The sequence below is a fragment of the Phasianus colchicus genome, chromosome 23, assembly GCF_987193195.1.
Source record: "Phasianus colchicus chromosome 23, bPhaCol1.hap1.1, whole genome shotgun sequence".
NCBI classification, from domain to species: Eukaryota; Metazoa; Chordata; class Aves; order Galliformes; family Phasianidae; genus Phasianus; species Phasianus colchicus.
This window is the reverse complement of record NC_143458.1, coordinates 6489378-6516666: the sequence shown is the minus strand read 5'-3', so window position 1 is coordinate 6516666 and position 27289 is coordinate 6489378. Positions and strand designations below refer to the sequence as shown.

Genomic DNA, 27289 nt, shown 5'->3' with positions numbered 1-27289 from the left:
TGCCTTATATTCGGTTGCACTGTGACCCCAAACACTCCTCCATGCACTGAAATCTGGTAAACGCATAAGAATTGGAGTCCTCTTGGCTGACCCTTCATTTGCTTAAATGCTGCCTCAGCACCACGGCGCTGCACCTCTGTGAAGTTCCTCTCCATGAGATTAAAGGGAAGGAGTGTGATGTTGCACACTGGAGTTGGCTGCGCTGATTATTATTTTTTTTGCTTCCATTGCAAAAATCACCAAAATCCCCAATTAAATACCTTGTGTCAGGTGGTCAGGACTGGAAGATGAGTTAGAAGACAAAAAAACAAACCTGAGAAGGCCAAAGAGTGACACCAACTCATGTCAGGGAGCACCAGGAAAGGCACCAGGGCTCCAATTAGCAGTGTGTTCACAGCTGGGGCGTTATGGCAGACGGGAATGGCAGCAACCCAGTGCTCCCAGCAGCATGGCCGCAAGGTTTGAGTGCCCAGATCAGCACAGGAATACACAAACACATGTACCAGCAGTGTGGCATTACTCTTGGGGAGCCTTCTTTTGGCTCCCCAGCACAGAGGCAGTCTCTTCCTCCTCTCTCTAATGAGGTCCCCAATGCCCCTGGCTCACCTCAAGTCCTCCCTGCACCATCCATGCTCCTGCTTGACAAGAAGGGGCTGTTTGGAGGACTCTTAGCCAGCTGCCAGGCAGAGGAACAGCAGCCACCCAGCAAAACACGCTCCAGCCCCTGCCATATTTCACCATTTCTTATCTACACACAGGATGAAGATGGCTCATTTTACCCACCTTAAGAGGAAATCCATCTTCAAGTCACAAAAAAGAGGCTCAGTTACCATGGCCTTTTCATTAACATGGTGGCAATAAAGCACAGTGGCATCCCCTGGCTGTCATATTAAAGGAATCAGGGAGGAATATTAGAAGGGAAATTGCTGCCTGCGGAGGCAGGAGGAGAGCTGCCCCTCCACAACCTGCTCCAACCCCGCAGGGGGACGGCCATCACTTCTGCCAATCCCACCCATCTCAACAGGAGGATTTTGGAAGCTTCATGAAACGTTCACCAGGAAGTGGATAAGTTGGACTTACACACCCACCCAGCTCCTTATTTCTGCCTTCTTTCTGCTTGCAAAAATACAACCCTTGCTTGCATTGATGAGGATGGAAAGCATTTGGTCATGGTGCATCTCTAGAGACAATCCAAAGAGGACTGCAAGCATAACAGCTTGAGCTGAATTTGAAGGCAACTCCATAAAACTGAAAGCTCAACAGTGGGTTTAGAGAGTAGGATTCACCCAGCCCAACCATGGGAACAACACCTGCTGTTTGCTGATAACTTCAGGGCTTGAGGATCAGAACCGATATCCCTAGATACTTTTCCTGTGTCATTTCTGGGAAGTCGCCTCGCCACGACAGCAAAGTCACACAAGTGTTCATCCCACCTGGACTGCATCCTTCCTGCAGTCCCAGGGCACCTCTTAATGGGGAGAACCGCAGCAAACCCCCACCTGCTGCTGGACATTTTGCAGGGACCCAGACCTGCTCCTGCACACCAGCTCCAGCCACCTCAGAGGCACAGCCCTCAGCCATGTCCCCTGGGCACCATAGCAGGGTGCTCGAGGTGGGCACTTGGCTGCACCCCATCACCTCTGTGCACTCACCTCCCGCTGTCTGCTTCCATCTCCATGAGGCTGCGAGTGCTTCCCGTCCTCAGACAAACGTAATCTCCCTGACAGCCTCGATCTGCCTCCAGTTCTCCGTGACGCCTTCACTTCCAGTTGGCTCCGTGAGCGACAAACCTGCTTTGACACCTTCGCTGTTTCTCAGTCTCATTTTCCCCGTCTGATCTGCTTCTCCCTGTCTTTGTCGTGCACCGTGTGATTTTTTGCACTGACAAACCCATTCTGATCTCCTCCTCCTGCACTCCCCCTGCCAACGATTTTCTCCATCTCCGCAATTCTCTGGCCTTTCGGATACATGACTGCTTTATTAAATAAGAAGAAAAAAGTAACCAAGGCCAGGGAGCTCCCTGCAAACCAACTGCTCTGGATATGATGTGGTCATGGTCAGTTTCATTAAGCTTGCCCCTTTGCCAACTAACACTTTTTTTTTCCTCAGTATTTATTTTTCCCTCCTCAATTCCACTCGAGCACAACTCACCACGCTTTGCACCACAAGGTGCAGGGCTCTGTGCTCCCATACCATTCTAACCCATCTGCAATTTACAGAAGCTTTGGCTGAGGGCAAAAGGTTCCACATTTCATTATGATGGCTCACCAGGACCTCTGCTAACCTGCGCTGTGCAGCACTGTCTCGACGCACTACAGCAGCTGCACTTACTAAGAAAAGTTCACCATCTCAGCTACACTGCTAGTTCCTGCAGCTATTCCCTCCCTTAGCCGCAAGGAATACCAATAAGTCCATAATGAACTTTAAAGAGCAGCCATGCTCACAGGTATCCCACCCACAGGTGCTCTCATCACACCCCACAGCCAGCTCTGCTCACCTCCTGCTCTTCAGGTATGGTTTGCATCCCTCAGCGATGCACTTCCAGACAGGCCAAGTAATGATCCAGAGGAAAACTCTTCCACCTCCATCTTCCCCCCCCTCCCTCTGAGCACTTCAAAGAGAAGCAAGCTTTGCAATGCCCATGTTGCACAAGGGGAGAGCTGAATGCAAAGGCAAAGTCTGGTGGAAAGCCCCATGCCCAGGCAGGGAGGTGGCCAGCCAGACCTCGCTGCTGCCAGCAATCGATGCGCTCCACTCCCACACCCACCCAGGAAAATCTTTTTACCTTCTACATATGTCTCTGCCTACAGCCTCCTTCGGAGGAAATACACAATATGCCGAGAGCACGAGTTCGTACTTAACAACACAACCCACCTTTTGTAGATCTATACTGCATTGTGCTGGAGCCTCAATATAACGGAGGTGACTTTGTCACCGGTGAGACAGCGGCTGCTGTGCCTGTAAACCTGAGACCCTGCAGTGAGAGCACAGCGCCCGCGTGCTGCCTCAGAGCGCTCTCCCTTGCGGCTGCCACTGACAATGCAAAGGCATTGTTTGCTTGGAAGGAAAGGAGGAGGTCAACGAGCTAAAAGCTCCAAATGTCACCCTTCCCATCCCATTCACAGGATTTCAAAAGCCAATGGCAGCTTGGAAATTACGCTGTTAGCAATAGCAACGGGCTGCTAGCCCTGGAAAACGCTGCCTTCTTGGCACGCCATCAGGTTTGTTCAGGAGCATCCCTCGTGCTGCTGTGGACTTCCATGGGCTCAGGCAGCACAGGGGGGTCAGGAGCAGCAGCACCTGCTCCCATCAGCTCCCACCTCAGCACATCAGTGCTCCAGCTCCTTTCTCCAGCTAAAAGGAAAAGGTTTGGAGCACCTTGGTCTGCAGCTTGATTTCACAGCATGGTTGGCACCTAGACAGATGCTTCCAGAGGAGATTTACACTTGTCGCCATGCACTACCTAAGCACTCCCTGCTGCATTGGTGAAGGTTTTCTCCCATCGATTCTCCTAGACAGGCAGCAGCAAGAACATGGGAAGCAGAAAGCACATCTTTAAACTTCCCCAAGCTGCCTCCTGGACAGACAATCCCTTTAAGTGAAGCACGGGGACCTGAAACCGTATAAAAGCAACAAGGTGAATCTCCTTAGCACAGCAGCCTGACAGACGAGTGCAAAAGGCTGGGATTTCACTCCAAGGTAACAACAGAGCTCGACACGTTACCGGAGGGTGAAATGCAGCCCCATTTACCAACCTGTTGCACACACCAGGCCATCTCCCAGCTGCCAGCAGAAATTTCATTTAGACTTTCGCTCTCCAGAAGGAGGATCTTCATTTCTATGTAATATAGCAAAATGAGACAGATATGAAACAGAGTGCTCAAGGTCACTGAAGGAATTAATTGCAGAGCAAGAAGCAAAACTGAACCCAGCCATGAAACATACTCACCCCCAAAGCCATGCTCTGTAAGACATCATTTATCAACCTCTATCAAATTAGGCAATCAGGATACCATAAACTCACACTTGTGGAGCATGTTTTAACATGGCTGGAGAGGAAACACAGTTTCCCAGTTCCCCAGATGCTCCTCCCTAAGAGCATCTCACAGAGAAGGCAAAATAGCAGTCTATTAAAACAAGCTGTTTCGAAAAACACCTCATCTCCTATTTATCTGCTGCTCGACAGCCTTCCCAAACCGAAGCACAACATGGGGGTAATGGGGATCTTAGACATAATTTAAGATGCTGCTGAAATTCCTCACACGCAGAAGATCAGCAGCTGAGATCAAAGGCTGACGCATCCCGTGACTCTGCCTGTGACAACAGAGAGATTTTGAACAGTGAATTACAGTGTTAAACAAATTGAGCTCATCTCCCCCAAGAACGCTTCTCCTCGTACTTAAGAGTACAAAGCTTGCTCCATATCGGCTACCTGCAGGAAATAATGGGCTGTCTGGGAACGACTCGTACCTCAGGAAACACCACTGCAGTGTGCTGAAAAACAGGGAGAGGTGGGAAACAAGGAGAAATACATGCAGAAAACAGGTGGGAAAACCAACCACCCTCGGTACCGCCGTCTGTTGCAAGGCTGTAACTGCCAGACCTGAAATGAGGGAAACCCTAGGAAGCCCTGGAAGACTTACACATGCCCAGGTACCAGAAAGAGCCATACAAGCTGTCCTCATCATTTCTCTACACAAACATCTCCTCTCCTCAGGGAAATATCTGCCCTTATATCCAAAGGCAGATTGCTCTGTCCCTCAAGGGATGCAGTCAAACCTCAAGAAAATGAGGGGAGGAGCCTCCCGCACCATTCACCATTGGAAATGCCCCTGCTGCACTGATTCAGCCACTTGAGAATACACAATAACCTCCCCATGCAGGTTCATGGACATGAGGAACAATCTCTTCCCAAAGAGCAGCACACAGTTGCCCAGGGGCTTGGGGAAGGGGAGGGTCACATTCCTGGGGGTGTCCCAGCACTATAGGGATGTCGCACTGAGGGGATCTGAGAGGTTTTTTCCCAACCTTACCAACTCTATGATTTTAAAGAGAAATTTTCCAGCGGAGGTGATGGAGAGCCAGCCCTTCCCCATCAACACAGAGAGACAGCTGGGAAAACCCTTGCTGGTTGGAAGTTGTGCAGTGCTAATGAATGAACACAGCCTCTCCCCACAAGGAGCAGCCCCTCCAACACTGCTGCCTTCCCTTTCCAACCGCTGCTCTCTGAAGAAAGGCCCTTTGCTCCCCCCACGCTGCAGATGCTGCTCCTCACAGCGCTTTCTGGCCGAGCTGCTCCAACAGCAGAAGCTGTTTTTCATCACAGGTTGCACATAGTTTGGGAATTGCTTTTTTTCCCCCTCACAGCTCTAAATGTTTCATTTGTTTGTTTGTTTTCTGAACCATAGGCATATTTGTACTAATGATACAAGGAATTCTTTGCTGAGTTTTCCCCACTGGTTTCCTACCCTGAACATCAAACAAACAGGGCCAAGCATCCACGCTTGCCACACACATGGATGCTCTGATTCCTCCTATTGACAGGAGCAGAGTAGGTTTGGTTTCATTTATTTTCTTTACAGAATCACAAAACGATTCAGAAGTGTTCTCTGCAGGCAAGAGCTACCTTCAAAGCAAGATAACAACCAGCCAAATGGGGCCGTCTTGTCTCTTTACGGAGGGTCCGTGCAAACAGCAGATGGCAGGGGGAATCCTCCACCCTGTCACCGCTGTGGGCAAAAAGCAGCAGGCACCAAAGAGGCTGAGGTAGGAGATGCTCATCCAGGAGAAAATGAAGGGAGGAAACATAGGAAGCACGCAGGGTTATTTCTGTGCTCTTGAGTTAGCTAATGGGGTTGGAACAAGGCAATCTATAAGATCCCTCTCCAACCCAAGCCATTCTACGATTCAGGGAGGAAAGGTTTCCAAACCCCTCCTGGGATGCCTAGGGGTAAGAAAGAAAATTAAACGCTGCTTTTCTGGTCTCAGAGCTAAACGACCCCAAACTTGAGGCAAGGCAGGAACACAGCCTGCCCTGCGATGCTGCCCAGGTCCTCCATCCTCACCACCGATTCTCACTTCATTTCCTATTGGTAATCTCTCCTGCTTTTCCCATCTCATTCTCCCTCACCCACGACGGCTGTCTCCACTTCTCCATCAATCCACATCCCCCGACCTGGCCAGCCCCCTCCTATAGCTATATCTTTCTCTTTGGGTTAGCATCGCTAATGTCAGAATCATTCCATCTGACAAAGTCTCTGCTCGTCCGCGTCTCCCTTGTCTCCTTGAATCTCTGTCAAGGCCTTTTCCACATGTCTAAGCATTTTAATGACATATGGTGCTGGGACTTGGGGGAGGGAGGGAGCAGCGCTCAAACAGGAGGAAGAAAATTGCTACTACCAACTGGGCAAAATGCTGAGGGTAAGTGGGGGGACCTGGGAGAAGACTGGAAGCATTTGAGAAGGAAAGCTGGTCCACCGCACTATCCAGTTGTTCCACTTACTCACAGCAGCTAATTGCTTGCCCAGGGGAAACTGCAGCCCTTCTTTACCAAGGAGTTCTGACCCTGCTTTGCTCCTCTGTTCCAGCACCCACACCCTGATGATCACAGCTGCCATGTGCAGATGTGTCAGCACACTGGGTTCATGAGCTATAGCACAGCTCATCTCTTCTTCACTCCAGAAATTAGGAGCCAGTGTGTAACCTAACCCTGCATATGGCATTGACCCATTGGAGGATGGTTCCCTCATGTGCTGTGTTCTCTGCTGTATGGGCCACCAAAGCTGCAGCATTGCAGAGCTGCTGCCCCAGATTTCAGGGTCTGATCTTCATGCTCCATGATTGCACTCCCAATAACACCTCCAACCCAACACACTTTTCCTTCCCAGTGCTGGGCACTTGAGATGACTTTTCTCAAAGCACCATCTTAGCAGATCCCAAATCTTTCAGATGGCTAAGCAGCCCCACAAGTCTGCTTAAGACACAGTATTCAGCACAATCCTTGTGGATTTCTCCCTACCTAATTGCATTCTGCCTTATTATAATCCTGCGGGCTCTTAATTCTCCTCCACCTGTCGTAAATCCATGCAATGTGGCAGCACCTTAAGGTGCTGGCTTCTGTGCTCCATAGTAACACAGGGCACGTCTGTGGCAAAGGCTGTTTGATATGAAAAACACCAGAAGAACAAGCAAAAAAATGCACCAATATCTGAATTCCTACAACTGACACCTAGACTGCACGCTCCAAGACAGAGGTGACAGTTACACCAGCTTTTGCAAATCCTCACCTCTTTAGGAGCTCTAATCCTATTGCAAACCAGCTGAACTCCAGCTCTCAAGTGTTTTGGCAAATCCCATCTAGAGCAGATTAATGAGCAAGGCAGAAGAAGCACAAGTCCTTCCCAGCATCCCACTTGGGGTAGAAGTATCAACAACATGAAGACGGAGCTGCGCTGCCTTCAGCACTGCCGCGTGGAAGCGCCATGCAGACGAGATGCATCTCCCACATGGACGATGCTTCTCACTTTCATTCAGTGGCACTGCAGCATCTGTTGTTTATTCTGCATTTCTGGCGTATTTTCTTCTTGGGGTTTGGAGAAACTTCATGAGTTTCCATCTATTGGCTCTCATGTTGCTAACCTGGCTTTCACACCTGTGCAACTCATGAATTAATGGGAAACAAAAGTAAAGGGTGCAGGGGCACAGGTCAGGGGCACCAAGAGTACTCTGCTAAGGAAATAGGCACCTTTTTAAAAAGGAAATTGAACTCTTGTTCTGCAACATCCAGTAAAGCCATGAGGAAGCACCCCAGCTCCTAGATGAAAACCAAGACCCCAAAGTTACAAACACAGTGCTCCTGCTGCTCTGTGACTCAGCTGTATCAAAAGGAAATAAGTCAGTAAGAAATGGTAGACAAAGCCCTCGTTTGTCAGATAATGAGGGAAGGATAAGGGAATGTTTCAGGAATTTATCAAGGAAATGTGTTGAGCTGTGCAACTTTTTGGAGGAAGATGCTGAAGGCAAAGCAGCTTTTCCACTTGAACCTGTGCACTGCTCAATGAAACGTGAAGCAAAAATAACCCCTCCTCATAACAACCAGCATTTAGCACCTGATTTACCATCTGCACCAAGGCTGGGGAACCAAGGGATCACGGCCAGTGCTTTGTGTCCTGCACAGCTCCAGCAGTGATAGGAAAAACTGCTCCAACCTTCAATATATAAAGCAAGATCCAGAGCTCCCAGATACTCTTGTGACACAGCTATCTGCCTGCCTGCCTTGGAGGGGGGATATTTTCAGAGGGCGCTCAGTGTCGAACAAAGTTTGTTTGAACTAGACTTAAATCAACAGCAACAAGAGCAGCACTAAGCCAACCTCGAGCACTTGTGACAACACTGCTTTAAATAGAGGCTCTTCAAGCTTCAGCATCATCTCACACTCTGGAAGGTTTTATGGGCCACCAAGAGCATCTAAAACATCAGAATCCTATTGGCAAGCTTTGCATCAGCAGGACCAAGTGGCTTTTATGTGTGGGTGGGAAGCAGGGACTGGAAGTGGCAGTGTTTTCAGCAGGGAGCCCTGAAAGAACCCAGTCCATGCAAGCCCAGCCAGAAATTGTTTCCATGCTGCCCTAAACCGGGAACCCTTTGGTTGTCAGCTTGGCCAGAAGCCTGCAGGCTTCAACCAGAAAGCAACACCTAATCTGGGTGTAGAAGGTCTCCTTGGGGTACTGGATGTCAGCAGCCCTACCTGGATGATGTCCTCAGCTTCCATCACCGAAACAGTTGGGATCCAGACGCAGCACTGCACTGCTCTGAGCTGGCACTTCCCATCCTCCCCGTTCATTAGAGTCAAACTCCTAAGACTTTTACACATGAAAAGGCAGATGAGCGTGAGACAGAGTGGTTCTGTGCAGTACAGGCAGAGTTTTTTTTAATGAAGGTATATTTACTCAGCAGAGCTGAAGGGCCGCTTCTTCACAGCAGGTCAGGGGCTGCTATGCAAATAATAATAAATACTTTGCACTTTTCAAGCACGCTCTACCCAAGAAGTGCTCTGCAAGCATGAAACACACAGAGCCTCACTGCATCTGGAAGGTAGGAGAGAAAAAACAGGAACAGCCACTTTACCCGAGACAGAAATAGAGAAGCCTCTTGGGTGGAAAACAGACATGATAGCACCAACAGCTTTCCTGACTCCCTATGGAAGTCTCACTGCTAGCCTCACATTTGTGTGCTTGGCAGCTTTCTGTGAACAGCAGCTTGGTATCGACTCAGGGAACAGTCTTCTGTGGTTCATTACTCCCAGCAGATTTCAGAAGGGATCCTGCCCGATGCCTCAGCTGCTTCTAAGCCAGCTAAGCCAGGAAGATCTGGCGCCGGTATAGAGTAGTAAAGCTTCTTATGGAGCATCTCACATAGGACAAGAGCCACCGCAGGGGCAAGTTCATCAAGACTGGAGAGCTTTATCTGTAATTAGCTGGTCCTGCAGGGAGCTCCTTGGGATGGAAAGCAGGGCTCTGGGGAGCGGAATACCTAACGGGGGGGCTGAAAGAAAGGGACAGATTCTTTGGCAGGGTTTGCAGTAATAGGACAAGGGTTCCAACCGAAAGAGGAAAGATTTAGACTGGATATAAGGAGGGAGTTTTTAAGAAGGGCAGTGAGGCACTGCACAGGCTGCCCCAAGAGGCAGAGGTTCTCCATCCCTGCAGACAGCCAGGGTCAGGGATGGGGCTGTAGGTGTCTGTGAATTGCAGGCACTGGGATTATGGAAGCAGCAACCTACAAGTGCAACCTGCAGAAGCTGAGGTTTGTACCCACAGCAGGGCCCTGGGCTGCCCAACCAAGCCAGAACCACTGCACTTCCACGGTTCCAACTTATCCTGAGATCAATACCAAGATTTATCGATCCAAGAAGAAAGCCCTGACTGGTGAGGGAGCCTGGTCAATAATAATCCCAGCGAGTAATCAGTTTTAACCAGAGAAAATTCCAGTCCGAGTCTTGTTCTAGGGGCAAAACCCAGCTGTCTGGGCACGCTGATTATCACAGCTCAGGAGCAAGCCAGGGACTCTTGGCAATTACATCAAAATTCGCACTGACCATCTCAGATGCCAAGGTCTGGGACAGCACATCACCGCTGAGTGAATGAAATGAGAAACCCTATTAGCTGCTAACACTGATCTGTCTGGCAGAGGACAAGCTGCTAATACAGACTACCTTGAAAATCATAGCAAGAAATTCAACCTGCACAGTCAAGGCCGGATTCAGGCGCGTAACTTGGTGATGGCAGGAGTTCAAGTACTTAAAATGTCTTTTCAAACCAGACAGTAAAATCACGCTGTCCCATCCCTCTTGGAAATGGACTCTGCTGAAAAATCAAGGCCCTGAAAGGCGAGACAAAAAAACCCAGCAAAAACTCAACTCAGCTTTGCTTGGCTGAAACTAAGGGAGTTGGGTGCAGCAATTTCCCTTCATCTGTCAGCAAAATCTCATCAGATGCATCAAAACACTAAAGGGAGTTCAATTACCAGAAAGGCATCTCCAGCATAGGGACAGGAACCGAGAAGAGACTCAGCATCATGTTTAGAAGGCTGAGAAGCCAATGCCTGAAATCCAGCAGCCTGGAGGCTGCAAAACCTCACCTCTGAAGGCACTCCAGTGCTTCGGGGAGTCAGCAAAGCTTTCTGAGCAGCAGAGCCATGAGAAGCACCAAAGCCTGCTAGGACTGACCCAGCTTTTTTATTATTATTTACTGTGAGAGGTGAACAGCTTGCTCTGACAGGGCAAAAACCCACACTGCTTCAGTCAACAGCCTCTCAGATCTAAGCCTCTGAACTGCAGAAGTGCCATCCCATAGCCCCAGGGGGTGAGGAGCAGCTCCTGTGCTCAGCAGTACTGCAGGTCTGACCCATGTTTGCAGGCTCCCTGGGAGCCATCATCTAAATTCTCCCTTTATTCCCTTGTCAATACCCATAGAACAGCTGTAGAAGAACAAACAGCTCTTTCTGGCCCCACAACATTTTGAGAAGGCTCAGGCAGCCCAGTACTGCCTTGGGATATCTCACCTGGAGGTGAGGAGCTGCAGAAAGAGGTGGGAAGAGTTTTGGAGAGCAGAGCTGCTCTTAGCTAACAACTGGTGAACAGGCTGAATGCTGCCAGCACCCCGGGAAGCTGCTGGCACAATATGACAGCCCTGCAGGAAGGTAATTGGCCAGACAAACTCAAGTGTTTGCTGCCTTTAATATTTAATTGTGCAAAAATGAAAGGCAAGAAGCTGAGGAATCTGAGCTGCAGCTAGAAACACAAGTGTGTGTCAGGTGCTGTGGTGTCCCGTGCCAAGCTGGGTACATAAATGAGCCAAAGCACCAACCACAGGAGCATCCAACACTGATGTGCTCATAGCACTGAGCATCACCAGGCTCCCACCTGCTGGGTTTGGCTGAGGAAGAAGTGCCCTGCTCTCCTCTATGGTTTGGGAGAATACTGGGTACCCCAAAAAGTCTATCCCATCTAAAGGAAGGCTACCTTCCCACACAAAGACATGCCTTGAGCCAACACTTCTTCCTTCAAAAGATCTGGATTTAAGGGTTGTGTACAAGTGGGGTCTCTCCATCTTACAAAGGCCAACAGTCGAACCATTGGTCCTTCTGACTCTGCTAAAAGCCATTCACTTTCCCCCAGTAAAGGGCTTTACACCAATATCTGCCTCTGGAGACAGCCCAGAAGAGCACAATCACTGTCAACAGACACTCAGAGCCTCTCTTTTCCTTCTCCAAAAAGGAACCCAAACAGCTCCAAAAAAGTCCCCAAGCAGCCCTACATCCCAGCAAGGGAAAAGCCTGAACTATTGTGTGACTAAAGCTGCTGTTTGGATTATATCTCTGCATATGGTCAAACCCTGCATGGAAATTAAAAGGAAGGCTGGCTCCATAAATATTACAGTACGAACAACACAGAGGTCTTTGCTGGATTATCACCGCTAAAAGGAACTGCAAAGCATCCAACTACACAAATGAAAGATGTTAATAGAGCAGTCCCAGTGGAGAGGAAGGCTGTATATTATGTGGAGCTGCTTTCACATCCTGCAAAATGTGCAGATTTAAATAACGTTCCCCTTTCACACAGAATAAATCTCAGCATTTTCCATGAAGAAGCAAAGCGCTCGGCTGCCCCAGCCCACTTCAATGGGCAGATGGCTTACAAGGGACACGGGTGATGGATGGAAGCCCTGACATGGGTGTCTCATTGGATGAGAAAGCACCAAATATCTCCGTAGATGAGGCTGGACTACGCCGTGCCTTTATATGCTATCTTCCTATTCTTTAAATACAACAAAAAAAGGGGCTAAGACTGATTTTCACACCAACCTTTTAATTAAGCCATTAGTCTCTTTCCCCTTAACCCACACAATGAAAGGAATGAGAGGCCTGTCTTCACAGGAGCAAATGATTTCCCTGGAGTAATGAAGATGCATTATCATACAGAAAAAAAATCATTAGTTGCTATGTCCAGGACAATTTGATTGCTCAATTACTCCACTAAAACAGATAGCACACTTCCCAGCACCCCAATTGCAAACTCAGAAGAGAAGTACCCAAATGTACGAGCCCAGAGACATCACCTCTCAGCAGGCAACCTGAACCCCATAGCAATCCCACTAAAATTACTTCCCAAGCTGTTGCTCACTTTTAATACACCACAGCAGATCATGGGAAGATCTTCTCCAGGTGCTTTATAGCAACAAAGGGTCTGGGGAGTTCACAGCAATGAAAAGGTCTCATGTCCCAGCAAGAATTCACCTGAAACCCTCATGAGGAAGCCAAATGCTATGGGAAACTGGAGTGTCTCTTGTACCAGGAGGTAATCAATGAGATGATGAAAGAGTCAGTGATGAAGTACGACCAGCAGCAGGAAATGGGTTGGGTGACCCTGCATGCCTCTTAACTCCACCATCAAGGCAGTTCTCTTGCTGGAAGAGACCGTGCCAGGCTCCAGTTCAATGCCATAAGGCCCAGCTGGGTTTGCTGCAATGCACGCAGCAGGGACTGCTGGCTTGGGTTGTGTTTTTCTTCCCCCCAGATCCTCCAGGCTAGCAGCAAAACACCACACATCCACAGCTCAACAAACCACGATGATCCAACTCACAATTTCCACTCTTCCTCGCCCCCAGGATGATTAAGATTTAGTCATCTAACTAGGGCCCCATTATTCCTTCCAACATGTAATTTCAGCCCCTCTCACCTACCGAGGTACCCATTAGAAGAATGACTCATTAGCTCTTCCCCTGCATCCTTTGGGTACCACTGCCATCACACACACGTGGGTCAACTGATGTTGCCCACCAGCCCCTATCAGAGCGCCTTCAGCTGCAGAGCACACTGGGGTGGGGGTGCCAGAGGGGGAAGCATTTTACGTGGACATTTCCTCCTCTACATGAAGCGTTTGGACTTCTTTTCCCAGGACATTTCTGAAGTAGATTTACTCTAAAAGGATTTCTTCGAGTCTGAACAAAGAGCATATCATATCAGATGAAATGTTTTATTTGACCTGAAACAAATATTTTCAGTCTTGTTTTCAGTTAATCTAATATAGAGTTTCTTCATATTTTTTTATCCAGCCCAGATTGAGAAAAAAATCAATTTGGGAGCTCCATACACAGCCCATTCCATAGCAGTTGTCAGAAAGACTATAGCTGGCATTCATATTAAAATACTGCTTTAGCAATTTATGAACATCATCTGCAAAGCTAAGGCACGAATTAGCAGCGACGAAGCAAGTTACTCAAGATAATGCATTTTGACATTAATGCCTCTCTACTGCTCAACTAATTTTAAATAGATATAGGTTTACAGTGGGAGAGAGAGGGAAGGAAGGCGGATCTGCAGAGGTTAGAGGTGATCCCCAGCAGCGCTCACAGCCCACGGTGGGCAAGGCAGATGTCAGGCTGAACGCACTGCCCAGGGGACTCAGCACAGCGTTCCTCCAACCAAGGCTACCACGAGCAGCTGGCTGAGGCAGGAGCCTTTCCAACCAGGTGCTGGGTACATCATACCACACTGAAGGGCAACCCTTAAGTTCTTAATACCCGCCATCTATGGAAATTGTGCTCCTGGGCTCAAGTGCTGCATACACTGACCCACAGTGTGGGAAGGCTGCAGTGCAGAGCTCAGCAGGAGCCCCAGCACACAGCAGGCAGGTAGCAGTGCTGAGCTGCAGGAACCCACGCTGCATAAAGCAGTTGTTTCAGCTGAACGCAGCCATCTCTGCCTTCATGTGTGACAATTGCCATATGATTTCTGTCTCATTAAGCTCTGAAATGTAAAACAAATGGGATTTATGTGGCTGCTGTTTGGTGTTAGCCTGCACAATGACAAGCCTTGCCTTTAATGGCTTTTCAGCCTTATCTCTGTCTTGAGATCACTTCCATTTGCCCTATGAGCACACACAACACTGACTTTTCCCCATCCCATCCATGGGAGGAGATGGAGTAGCTCTGGAAAACAACACCCCCGACACCCACACACCACAATACAAACTTGCATCATTCCTGCTGAAGACTTCTGTGCATCAGTTTACCTGATCTGCCACTGCCATCCACTGAGTTTACTCAGCCCAATCTAGCACACTTCAATACAGAAAGTTCTACCCTACATGCAATAATAAGCTCTGAAAAGCATTTCCTCTTAAGACCGGGATGGGAAAAGCAATGGACAACACTTGGGAGATGCTCTGGAGAACAGGGGCTGTAAGAGCAAAACGTTATCCCACACACAAAGTGAAAAGAAAGCTCAGGGTTGGTTACAAGGCCTCAATGCCAGCAGTCATTCATTTGGGGATGGAGAATATACTCAGTACAGCCCACTGCAAACTCATTATTTCTGGTAAATTTAACAAGTGCCACTGGTACACAGGCAGACCAATGCTTAAGACATGAAGATTCATGACTGCAGGACTCCAGAGATGCGGCTCTGATCCTCTTCTTCCAATTACAAAGTGCAAATACCCATCAAGTCTGCTGTGAGACCCTGAGCGTCTACAGCAACACCACCCCCACTTGCCCTGGAGCGAGGTGGAGGGGATTCAGTGAACCACAAGATTTAGGTTTACATCTCTTAAAATCATAGAACGGCTCAGGTTGGAGAGGACATTAAAGCTCCAATCCCTGCTGTGGGTTGGGTGGGTTAAAGCTCCTGCTGTGGGTTGGGGGCCCCTCAGCTCAGGCTGCCCAGGGCCCACCCCACCTGGCATTCAGTGCCTCAAAGGATGGGCACAGCTCTGGGCAGCACTGCCAGCACCTCATCACCCTTCTGAGTAAAAGGTTTTGACCAACCTCAAACCTAGATCTCCCTTTTAGTTTAAAGTCATTCTTCCTCATCCCATTAAGTAACAGGAGAGAGTACCAGCCTCTGCTTACACAGAAAACCCAGCAGCCTGCAATCAACACTGAGTTATGCCACAAGCACCTATCTGCTGGGTGCTCACTTTGGCCACCGTAAAGCACATCGCATTCAAAGTGGCAGCAGTGTGAAGCACCCAGAGCCAGAACCATCACCAAGATCCGCAGCTGATGGCTCTGCCCCACCCAGGCCAGTGACCCACCTCCATCCCACCCACTCTGCCCCAGTGACACCTTCCATCTGCAAAATACTGTCATCTCCAGCAGCAAATGTTTCGCAACACACCCGGCAAGCACAGGAGAAATTGTCATGCAGGTGGCACAGTGCGACACAGAAGGAGCTGGATTAGAGCGAGCCTGCAAAACCAGGCAGAAACAACAACAGAAATGAGGTTTCCATGGGAAGCACAAAGCTGGACGTTGTTCAGCAAAGCCCCGCTCCATGAGGCAAGGAGAGAACCTCGCACAAAAGCAGAAGCTCCCACTGATGCCTTTGTTAAGCTCTCAGAGCAGAGAGATTTCTCTGGAAGAATAGCAGACCCTGGGACGATTATTTATCGCCATGCAAACATCTTCCTCCTCGCCTTTTGTTGGTGGCCACATGCGTCTCGAGCCAGGGGAAAAAAGCTACCAGCAGGATCAGCAAGGGCTGAGATTAATCTGGCTTCACATAGATAAACACAAGCAATCAGTCTTAAAATTAATATTAAAGTTGTAAGTCACCTTTGCCTACATTAAAATATACACTGGAACATACAATAAGCCCCAAACAAGCCCCACTGGCAGTAAGAACAGCTCCCTTATCAACCTCTAACATCCCCTGCACAATGCTAATGGGACGCCAGGCTGCTCGGTGAGGAACCAGCTCTCCCAGGGCAGCACAGATTGACCCAATTCCTGCTGCCATTCCTGCAGCCCAGCTTGGCTGTCTTACAGCACCGACCTCAGCTGCAGAAGGCATCTGGGGAGAGAAAGCTGGCACGGGAAGCCTCAGCCTCACATTGCACAGTGGGTGCATCTGTGGTTGGGTATGGGGAGAGATGGGGAGTGGAAAGGAGCCCAGAGCTGCAGTGCAACAAAGCACCTGGGCCTCGGTGTGCTTTCCTCCCCAGGAATGGAGTTTGGGAAGCAGTCTTCTCGTCCTCAGCTTCCCCTTCTCTTGCTGATGGGGATTCAAGATTACCAAACCTCCTCCTCTTGCACTGACTCATAGAGGCTGAAGTGTTCCCATCTCAGGAGAACAGCAGGGATGGAGCACAGCAGCACCACACGCTGTGGCAGCAGGATTGATGGGCATCACCAAACCCACATGCAGCATCCCAAGGTCAGCTGCCAACACACACCCAAAATAACTGCCCAGTGATGGAGAGGGGTCACACACTGATGAGAGGAGCAGGTACCAATGCCAGCAAGTGCCCCACGCTCCCTCTGAGCACCGCTGTGAGGTCAAGGAGGGAGCAGGGGCACGCTCTGGTTGCTCTGCACTCAGCATCACCGGCTCACATCTCCTGTAACCACCTCTAACACAGCTCTGCTTCGCTGCCTGGCATGGCCGTACTCAGTCCCAGCTGGCACTGATACACTCTTAACAAGAATCTCTACTTCAATAAGGTGAAACTATTCTTCAGTTTTGATGGACCAGAGTTCAAGAGGACAAGAGCTGGAGCAATGACCACCAGCCACAACTCTGTGAGTGTAGATTTGGGAAAAAGCAAAAGTCCTCATGCTGCTGAAACTGTCACCAGAGCTGCACGCTGCTGAGAGGGCTCCATATAAATAAATAAAGCCAGTGCCTCATTAGCATGCAAATCTATTCAAACCCCCATTTCAATTTGAATTCTATGCATATGATCAGAGTGCAAAATGCAAATTATACAAATGCACCCATATGAAGAAACAAGCAGAAACTCTGCGTGAAGGGATTAGGGCCAGAGTGCTTCGCTCCAAAGATTACAGTGCTGGGGATGGCTTTTGTCAGGGCTCATCCTTTAATGGTCACTGGTTGTGCAGCACTGAGCTTTGCCTACATACTGTTTTAAAATGCATCTCTGGCTTCAGCAGTGGGAACTGTATCTTGCTAGAGACAGGTTGCAGAGGATCAGGGTGCTGGAACTGGATGACCTTTGAGGTCCCTTCCAAACCATACTGTGATTCTGTGACAGGAGGAGGAGGGCAAACTGAATTCAAGAAGCAAGGGATGCTTTATCAACAGCACTGCCAGCCGAGGGTCTGCTGGGGGCTCAGAGGCCCATCTGCATTGATGCCCAGCCCCGCACCAAGCAGCAGCAGGCAGGCACCTCCCCAGCTCTGCCCATCCCATCCACCAACCCAGGGCCAGGCTGGGTCTCGAGAGCACAGGAAGGGGCAGGGGTTACAGCCCAGCCCCACTGTCCTAGTGACAAGGAATGTTTCCCCAGTCTTGAAAGGCTCGGCACCTCCCTTCCCAAGAGCTCTGGCTGGAGAGGATCTGCAAGGCATGCGAGGAGAGCAGCAGCCCAGCTTGGATGTTCCTCTGCAGACCACAGTGAGAAAGAGAATCCAAACACACCCCAATTTCAGCAGAGTACAGCTCCGAGCTCTAACACAAACCTCAGACCCTTCCTCTGGGCCTCCTGACCCCAGAGCAAGTGAATTTCCACTCCTGGCCAACCCCACAGCTGAGCCCCACAGCTGGGAGTGTGCTCACTTCTCCCTCCTATGTGCACCAAATTCTCAACCCATCATTTATCGTATTACATTTTCATTTTAAAGTAAATACATTTTCAATTAGTACTTACTGTGAGGGGCATGCATCACTGAGAACACTTATTTCTCTTCCTTTCATTATTAGATTAGAAGTCGCTCAAGTTTAACTACATTTAACAGCAGTGGGGACGGAACTGTTCTGCAGACACTAATCCTCCTCCACCCCCAATCCAGGTGCTGCAAACCCCCACACTCAGCCTCCAAGCCAATGGCTGCAGCCCAGGGATCTGCCCACCAGCTTCCCAGCTGCTTACACACCCCACTGCCACAAAAGCTGAACTCCTGCATGGTCACAATGCCCACATGATGCTCCCCAAGCAAGGACGGAGTGACTGAAACCCACAGCTCAGAGCCATGCCAAAACAACTCATAAGCAGAGGGAGCCCCCACAGTGCCCAAACCAATATTGTCTGCTCCTGCATCCCTATCTCAATGAGTGACAGGACATCCAATACTCTTCCAACCCCCCAAACGCCACCTCCATCCCAGCCAAAGCCTTTCCTCCCCAAGAGAGCACAAGATGATCCCCACTGCCTGCTCAGTCCTCTGTTAGAGGGCTCATAAGCATAATAGTACTATTACACTTTGCTCATTATGCCTCGTTTTTATTACATGGCCTCATTAAGTTAAGAAGCCTCTGTAATTGAACTGCATCTCTTGGTCTCCGCACGGGGGCTCCAGCTGCGTTTGTCGTCAATCACTATTAAAAACACAGGACAAAAATTACTATTACACCCATTACTGCTCATCAATCTCTTCAATTGCCTCTTAAGGTCCTCTCTTTACCTGCTCAATGCACCAGGGCCAGGCGAATATCATCAGCACCTTTTTAATCTTTCCGTATTTTCTAATAATTATAAGCAGATTTTGAGTGTGCTTTCAGAGCAATGGAGTACACACAGGAACACGACGTCCTGACGGCGTACAGAAGAAGGGGTAAGCAAAACACTCAGACCAAGGGAAATAAGCAGTGCCAAACACCACCACACTGCACTGAACAAAATGCAGGATGCTTTACAGACACGTTCATCAGGTTAACACCATCTGAGGATTAAGAGTACAGCGACAAGTGGGCACACTGGTGGTGGGTTTGCTGACCAGGTGAGAAGCAATCCTGGGTCAGACAGCTTCTACAACAGCAGGGCTTGTAATCCTACCTGCACAAAGTACCACCTTCCCGAGTCCAGCACTAACATTGCAAAAAAAACCCCACAATTTTGGCCAGCCCACCTCACCGCTTCCAATCCACTGCTCCAAAATGTTTCCTGCACTCCAGCAAGTTTTAAAGCTTCAGCTTTTTCTTCTTGATTTTGAATGAGATGCCTCCAGTGGGACAGCAGCCCCGATCTGCTCGAGTCAGCAGCAACTCACACAGGTTACAAGCACTACATGGATTTCTGCGTCTGCTTGGGAGAAAGCCAAACCATAGAGAGAAACCTGCCTGCTGGGAAGGATCAGCATGCTGGATCAAGAGTTTGCTATAGGAACCATGGTAGAGACATCATCAGGAACATCCAGCTGTTTGGCAAGTGCATGGAGTCCTTTTCTCCTCCTTGAGGAAATGGATGTGCTTTGCCTTGTCCCCTTGCCCTTCTCATCCCTCGCAGGAAAAGCCAGCTTCTGGCTTGTTTCCAGCACAGAAAGTAGGGGGAAAAAAAAGGTATGTTTGGGAGATCACAGCTCCTACACAAGAAGCTGCACTGAGATGCTGAGCAAACGTAGCTGACCCCAACTTGATGCAGTCGGCAGCTCCCAGAGAAGAAGGGAAGGTGAGAGGTGTCAGCTCTTTAAAGGCAAGCAGAGCCCTGCCTTGCTGGCCTGCATGATGCAAGGGGGCTTTGAAGACTTCAGAGTGTGCCATGTTTCCCAGCTTATCGCAGTGTCTGTCTTAAACCAACAGTACCATTTTAAGCACGACCAGAGCAAGAGGAATCTTCAGAAACTGTTCCTCCTGTGAGAGACAGACACTCACACAAAAGGCAAAACCTTCATTGCCTTTTGATGATGCCAGGTGAGACCCCAACTCACATCCAGCCCAAGTGCACCACTGCCATCAGTGCAGTGAGCCCTCCAGCTCTCCAGTACTGACAGAGCACACCTTGAGGTCACTGCACAGCTCCCATTATTATAAGTCCAGGTAAAGAAATCACAAGCAATTTGCCCCCTACCACTAACACAGGCTTCAGTTCAGGCATAAGGAGTTAATTTGCAGCCACTCAAAGCTTTGCTATCTTAAACCTTTCCAGTCTCTGGGCAAGAGGAGGAATGAGCAGAGACAGTGTCAGACTGTGATCAGGAGGACAAAACACTGCAAACAGCTGTGCCTAATTTTAGCATCTGTTGGTTCTGTTTCTTTAGCACTTGGGGGGGGGTCAGGGGGACAGCCCTGTCACTCCCAGCTTATTAGAGACACAGCTGGGGGAGCATCCAGTCTCACTCTGAGATCTGTTGGTGGAAGAGCAGCAAATAAGGCAGTATTTCTGACCAGCAGCACTCACTGCTGCAGGCACCTTGTGTCTCCCGAGCCCCCAAACGCACGTGCTTGGCACCTTCACACCACCGTGTCACAGATGGGCCAGGCACAGCCCCCCTCACCCCCTCCCCTTTCCGAGCAAAGCGGGGTCATCCCCAGTGCTCCAAGCCGGGACGGCCCCGAGCTCCACCATACAGCCACATACCGGCGGGTCCAACTTCAGGACACCCCGACCCCCCCCACCCCGCAGCGCTCTGCAGCCCAGGATGCGCTGAGCCCCGCACGGCGCGGACCGCGGGCTCCGTGCGAGCGCTGCTGCTGCCCCCGCCAGGCGGAAGGGACGCAGTGAGGCTGCAGCCGCCCGAGGGGAACCGCATCGCTGCTCCAAACGGGGCCGCCCCTCAGCATCCCCTCCTCCGGGCTGCGCAGCGCGACGCCGCTCCTCACAGCCCCCGCCCCGCAGGCGAAATCCCACCGAAGGGACCGAGCCCCTCCTGCCGTCACCCCGCTGAACTCGCTGCTGAGCACACAAGTGGGGCTGACATTTATTTAATCCTCATAGTAATGTTGACTGTGTACTTACCGAACACCTCATGCTTATGGAAGACATTTGTTTCCAAGCAGCTTATGCTAAACTGCAGTGATATAAAGGAAACACTTATCCAATATTGACATTTACTGACTGGCAGCATACAGCTTGAATACTCATTTGTGCTGGTGGAGGGGGAAGGGTAAGGCCTGAGAAGGATGAAGGCCTTTATTTCTCATCTTTTAATGAGTTAGGCAGTATTAATTTAATTGGTGAATACTGGCTGAAAATGCAAGCTGGGCACCTAACCTGAGGGATCTGCTTCCTTGGGGGGGGAAAAGAGAGTAACACAGACTGAGCACTGGGCTTCCATCCAAGGGCAGGTCTGAGAAAGCTCTCCTTTCCATTCTTACTGCATAGTTAATTTGTAACCAGCAAGGCTTCCCTGGCTTACAGTTGGGGTCCATTCGGAGGACGCACCAAGAACACCCAAAATGTTCATCCTTCAGGAACTGCAGCATCCCAGCACACCTGAGATGCACAGCAAGGTGTGTCCAACACCGCCATGCCACCAAACGACAGCAACAGCCCCAGCACAACATCAGCAGCAGCTCGAGGTGAGCAGTGCACAACACAGCCACACACATCACACCAGGACAGCAGTTCCATCAAATACCAAGTTCTGGAAAATGGAAGGCAGTTCCTATTAACCTGGTTCACACCTGATGTGCACAGCCCTCAGAATCACCTCCTGCTCCACTGCGAGATGGAGATGCTGCAGCCCAAAAGCTTGCTGTATCTCCCATTGCAAGTGGAGGCGTTGAAGGAACGCGTTAAGACAAGATCTTATCCTGAAGTTAGCATCTGACTTTAACAATGCGTGCGTTCCACCTCCTACTTGCATAGCATGTGACAGCAAATAGGCAGGAGCCCGGAGCCATAACTCAAGGAATATTTTGCTTTTCAGCTGCTTAATACAGCTCAGTAAAAGCAAGAGCTGCGGAACAGCCAAGTGACCTACAGCTCCTTCTGCTCCACTTTGGAGGCTGCCACCAGGGAAAGGCAAACGCTCGAGCTGGGGCTTGCCAGCAAGGCGATGAATAAACAGCCTTTATTATACTCAGAAGGCACATCAAGCCAGGACATCTGTTAGGCCAGTTTCTAAGATCAGAACCCAGCATTTGTTCTGTCCCACTGCAACGCACAGATCAGAAATGGCTCCATCCCCCCTCCCCATATTTTGGCACAGAGGGAAAGAGGAGCACACGAGTGCTGGGGGCAATCCACCCCTCGCCTGGAAAGGGCAGCTCAGACTTTAAGCTTCATTTCTTCCCAGCCAAGAGAAAAGAAGCCCTGTGCATTTCTTGGCATGTTGAAGTTAATCCTGCAGGCAGTGGCTTCACACCCCCTGTAAGAGCTCTGGGACTCCTGCCAGTCCCAAAGGGAGAGCAGAGCACCTTAAAAACCACTGCTTCAACTGCCTTAAACCCCAGCAAATAGAGACTGATTTACAACGTATTTGTTTCACTGCCTCCTGATTTATAAGATAATGCCTGTACAGTCACTCCTGTCTCCAACCAGAAGCAGCCCCCAGTGGAGCCAAAAGACTGACCAGCATTGCTAAGGAACAAACTAAACTAGGGCCTTCACCACTTGTTATTTAAGACCAACCAGTGGATAGAAAATAAAGGAGAAAAGAAGCTGTTAAATCCTGCTGGAAGGACCTTGGGAATGATGTGCAGCAGTTCTTTGGCAGCAGTTCCACCTGGGGAGCATGGCACAAACCTGCAGAACTCCTCATGAAATCTGAGGCTCAAAGCAAGCCACGCTCCCCCCTTGCAATCTTCGTGTAAGCAAACAGTTTGTTCAAAGATCTTGATCCTCTGCCAGCTCACGACCCGAGGAGCTCGTCAGCCTCTCTCCCCTTTACTTACAGCTACACATGAAGAGCATTAAGTTTTTTTATTCTAACATAAGCAGTCCAGCCAAAGGGAGCCCTGAAGTGGTGACGGTGCACCAAAGCATTCAACATCTGCTCGAGATGTGTGTGCAATGCTCAGAGAGCCCAGCACCTTGGAGGTGGGCAGGGCTGCAGTGTTAACACCAGGGCAGGTGGTTCTCCTCTCTTTCTTCCCTCTGGCAAAGGGCACCCAAACAAATCACAGCTCCTCCCTCTCGGTCTTTTCAAGTCACCAAAACCCCATGAGAAAAGCCAGCTTGAGCAAAGTTGGCTGCAGTCCTCCTGTGAATCTCACTGCAGGAGGTGCAGATGGGAAATGAGGAAGCATGCAGAAATCTAAATGCTATTAAACAGACGTTGAGAAAAAGTAATCCTGCACTGCTTCCTCAGGACAGCACACAGCGAGGACGCTCTCAGACCATTATGCACTTCCCTAATGTGAGAGCAGAGGATTCACTTGCTGCCTTCAAGAAAGGGGCTGAAATGCTTCCCTTGCAATGCTCCTCTGCTCTCTGCAGGGCAGCAGCAACCAGCTTTGCTCCTAATTACGCATTTCCAGGCCCAGGGCTGCTGAAGGCAGCACAACCTTAAGCACCCCTTGCACCCAGCATGCTGCACCAGTCCTTGTGCAAACACCTCCCTGCACCTTCCCCACAGTGCTATAATCCCCACCAGGCCCTACGTGATTGTAGATGATTTACTTCCAGGAAGGAACCAAGCGAACTGTGAAGGAGAAAACCACCCTGTGAACTCATCATGTGGAGGGAAAGGGAACATCTTTGGAAAATAGATTCATAGACCAATAGGAATCTTCCCATCCAAGATAAATTTCTGATCCTGCCAAATGCATGTGGGTTATTGCAGCACAGAGCAGCAGGAGGAGGTGGTGGCTGCATGCACACGGTATTTAGGGGTGCTGCATGCAGAGCATATTTAGAGACACTCCTTCCCACAGCCCCCGGGACCAGGACACTTCCTCCATTGCTTCCAGCCTCACCCAGTTTGCATGACACTGCAGCAGAGATGGGCAGGGGGAGACAGCTTTATAGGAGTAACTTTCAGAAAATGAGTCTGCTTCAGCCTGTTTGCAAGGATGAAAGACACCAGAAAGTCAAGACGAGGCACTCAGCTTTTCCTGGATTACCTCAAGAGAAGCACAGAAACCCAGAGTTCCTCCTCTCAGGCTATCGCTTGTGCTCAGCAGCAGCCCCTGGCAGGGAGCAGTGAGCACCTTTCCCCCCTCCATCTCAGCCTGCAGGGCTCGCAGGAGCAGCAGGCAGCCAGAGTGCCACCAGGAGGCACAGAGGCCATGAAGTACAAACCCAAGGGCACAGACACACAGAAACAGTGAAGGAAAATGCCACCGGGGGTGTGGGGGGGCTTCTGTAAAGGAAGGTATAGCTAGGATCTGGTATAGCAAGGTTTTCCGCAGAGCTCATCCTGGCTGCCCTTGGCTAGGAGGAATTTAAGTCCTGCCTGCCTTATTATGGCAAATCCCTCCAATCCACTCAGCTGTTGCAAAGAAGCCACAGCTCTGTCTGCTCCCTGCACACCAGAAGGGGCCACTGGAACTCCTTAAGGGGTCAAAGGGTTTTAATCAGTCCTTCAAGCAAGTTTTGGCCCACCAGCTCCCAGCAGAGCAGGGCATGAGTGCCCTCTGGATGCACGCAGAGCATCCCCACCCCACAGCCCAGCAGCTGCTGGGAGCACTGCTGCCACAGAAAGCAACACCACATCTGTAACACATCTGGGCACACCTGAACCACCTCAGCAGCTGCTCTGGGGGAGGCAAACATGACAGACACCAGGAAATAAGCTTCAATTCCTGCATCCAGCTACTCCTTTCCCAAAGCACCACGTGGCTGGGGGAGTCTTTTGCATGAAATCCCATCGCATGGCTTCACCCCAAAGGGAGAAAACCACACGCTGCCAACAGCCCCCTTTTCTCTATATTATAAACAGCAACTGCAGAAATGCATTTGGCTCTTCCTATAGGAGGAAGCAGCCTGAAATGCTCTGCACTGCACTATCTCTGCCTCACAACCATGAATAAGCAAGGTAGCAGATGCACGCGGCCCGGGAAGACACAGCCAAGGAGCCACAGAGGCATTCCAGCCACTATTAAAAAGTGCATTAGCCCTTATCAAAATAATGGCTGCAAATAGGGAGGAGGGAAAAAAGGGGGAGAAAAAAAGAAACAAATCCCTGCTGGGTCTGAGACAAAGTTCTTTGGCTCCATGAGTAAACTGCCATTTAACCCAGGGGAAGCTGAGATAGCCGAGGGAGCAGAGAGGCCAGGATGAGATCCTAAATTGCTCCCATCCCCGCTGCACCGGGGAGTTCAGATTTATTCAGCCAGAAATCTACATGGAAGACACAGTGGGCTTCTTTTGTGCAGAAGGAAAGGAGAATGCAAACACAGCTTTCCCCCTGAAGGAATATTAGTACTAGCAGAGAGAGGGAGAGAGGGAAAGGGAGGGCAGAGCAACAGCTCAGCATCGCAGCCGAACGGAGGGAAGAAGCCGAGGACAGCTCAGAGCTCAGCCTGCTCGGAACACCGGGCGTAGGGGAAGGCAGCGGGTGGTGAGGATGCTCAGCATCACGTCTGGCTGAGCACAGACCCAGCTGCCCGTGGAGCTTCTCCTCTCTCCAAAAGTTTTCTCCTTCATTTAATCAACAGATGGACGAGCTGCGTGGGTTTGCTTTTTTCCCTTTATTCCAGCAGCCCCAAGCCCTACCCTGACACAAAGCAGCGCCGGCCCCGGGACCGCAGCAGCGCGACACGACAGACGGCATCGAGCTCCGGCACCGAGCGGCACAGAGCCCCGCGTCCTCCACAGGTGACACAGCCCAGGGACCGCACACCGAGCGCCGCATCCCGCACCGCATCCCCCCGCATCCTTCTCTTTAGGGCGAGGACGCCGGCAGCAAAGTTACCGAGCGCATTCCTGCGGCTCGCCGAGCTCCATCCCCGGCTCCGCGCTGTCGGGGGGTGCGATCGGGATGCAACCACCCCCAAAGCCCTCGGGATCCCCGCTCCGGGCTCAGCACCTGCCGTGTGCTCAGCACCCCCCGCCGCCCCCCGGAGCGCTCCGCAGCCGCATCTCCCGCTGCCCTCCGTTCCCGCAGCCCCAAACCGAGCCCCACGGCCCCGGGGTCGCCGAGCAGAGCCGTGTTTACACACAAACACCGTCTAATTAGCGGAGCTGGAGCAGAAAGAACTCATTTGCATGCTAAAGATTTTTTTTTTTTTTTATAAGGCGAGCTGCCTCAGTGGGGATGCATGCAAAACAACTCCGCAGTCCTCCCTCATCCAGGGAAAAGCAAAAAGCACCTCGAGGGGCAGCGGGGGTCCCCGCAATCCGAAATCTGGCTCCCCCCGCGCCCGCCCCGCTCGGAACTCAGTGCCGGGCCGGCTCTTACCGTGGCTGAGCAGGAAGCAGGCGAGCAGGAGGAGGAGGAGGTCTGCCTGGAAAGCGCTCATTCCTCAGGGTGGGCTCTGCGCCGGGGTGGGGGGCTCCGTGCCGGGGGGTTCAGGCCGCCGCCCGCCGGCTTCGCTCACGCGGCTCCGGCTCCATCGCCGCCGCCGCCGCCCCCCCAGCTCCTCCCCCGGCAGCGCTGCCGGGAGTGGCGGAGCGAGGAGTGAGGCGCGGCGCTGCCCGGCTTTTGTGGGAGGGGGGAACCGGGCTGTGGGGGGAGTTACTTGTGAGCTAAGGCAAAGGGGGGGAGGGAGGAAGGCAGCCTGGTGGCTGGTTTTTGTAATCGGGGGAAATTGCAATTCCAGCCCTCCCCCCCCAATAAATAAAACAAACAAACAAGCAAACAAAAAAAACCCCGAACCTTTACAAGATACAAAAACGCAAAAAAAAGAAAGTTAAAAAATAAAATCAAGACGTACATATATATATATATTAAAAAAAACAACCACACTTCATTTGCTACTGCACAACTGCTCCAAACTCAGAAGCAGCACGCGGTGCACACGGGGCACAGGTGTGACTATAGCAAAAGAAAATCCCCCCCCCCCAACTCACCCTGCAGTCCTGAAAGGAGGATGAAGCAGCACTGCAAGCACTTTGGAGTTGGGTGACATCTTTCCCTCCTCATCCTCTTTCTTGGAGGGGAGGAGGAACCAAGCAGGCCCACGCACCTGAAGTCGGGAGCCAAAACATGAGCCCTAACCGCCCCGA

At 50.6% G+C, this 27289-nt stretch overlaps 1 protein-coding gene across 3 annotated transcripts in view; it reads right to left on the bottom strand.

Moving 5' to 3' along the window:
- Positions 1-26750, bottom strand: part of KIRREL3 (kirre like nephrin family adhesion molecule 3) — a 237949-nt gene extending 211199 nt beyond the window's left edge. For all 3 annotated transcript variants that reach the window (XM_090123503.1, XM_090123504.1, XM_090123506.1), the window contains exon 1: positions 26523-26750. In XM_090123503.1, the coding sequence (XP_089979629.1) occupies positions 26523-26583 (61 nt within the window). In that variant the 5' untranslated portion in view covers positions 26584-26750. The remainder of the gene's footprint in view (positions 1-26522) is intronic.
- Positions 26751-27289: the final 539 nt, after the last annotated feature.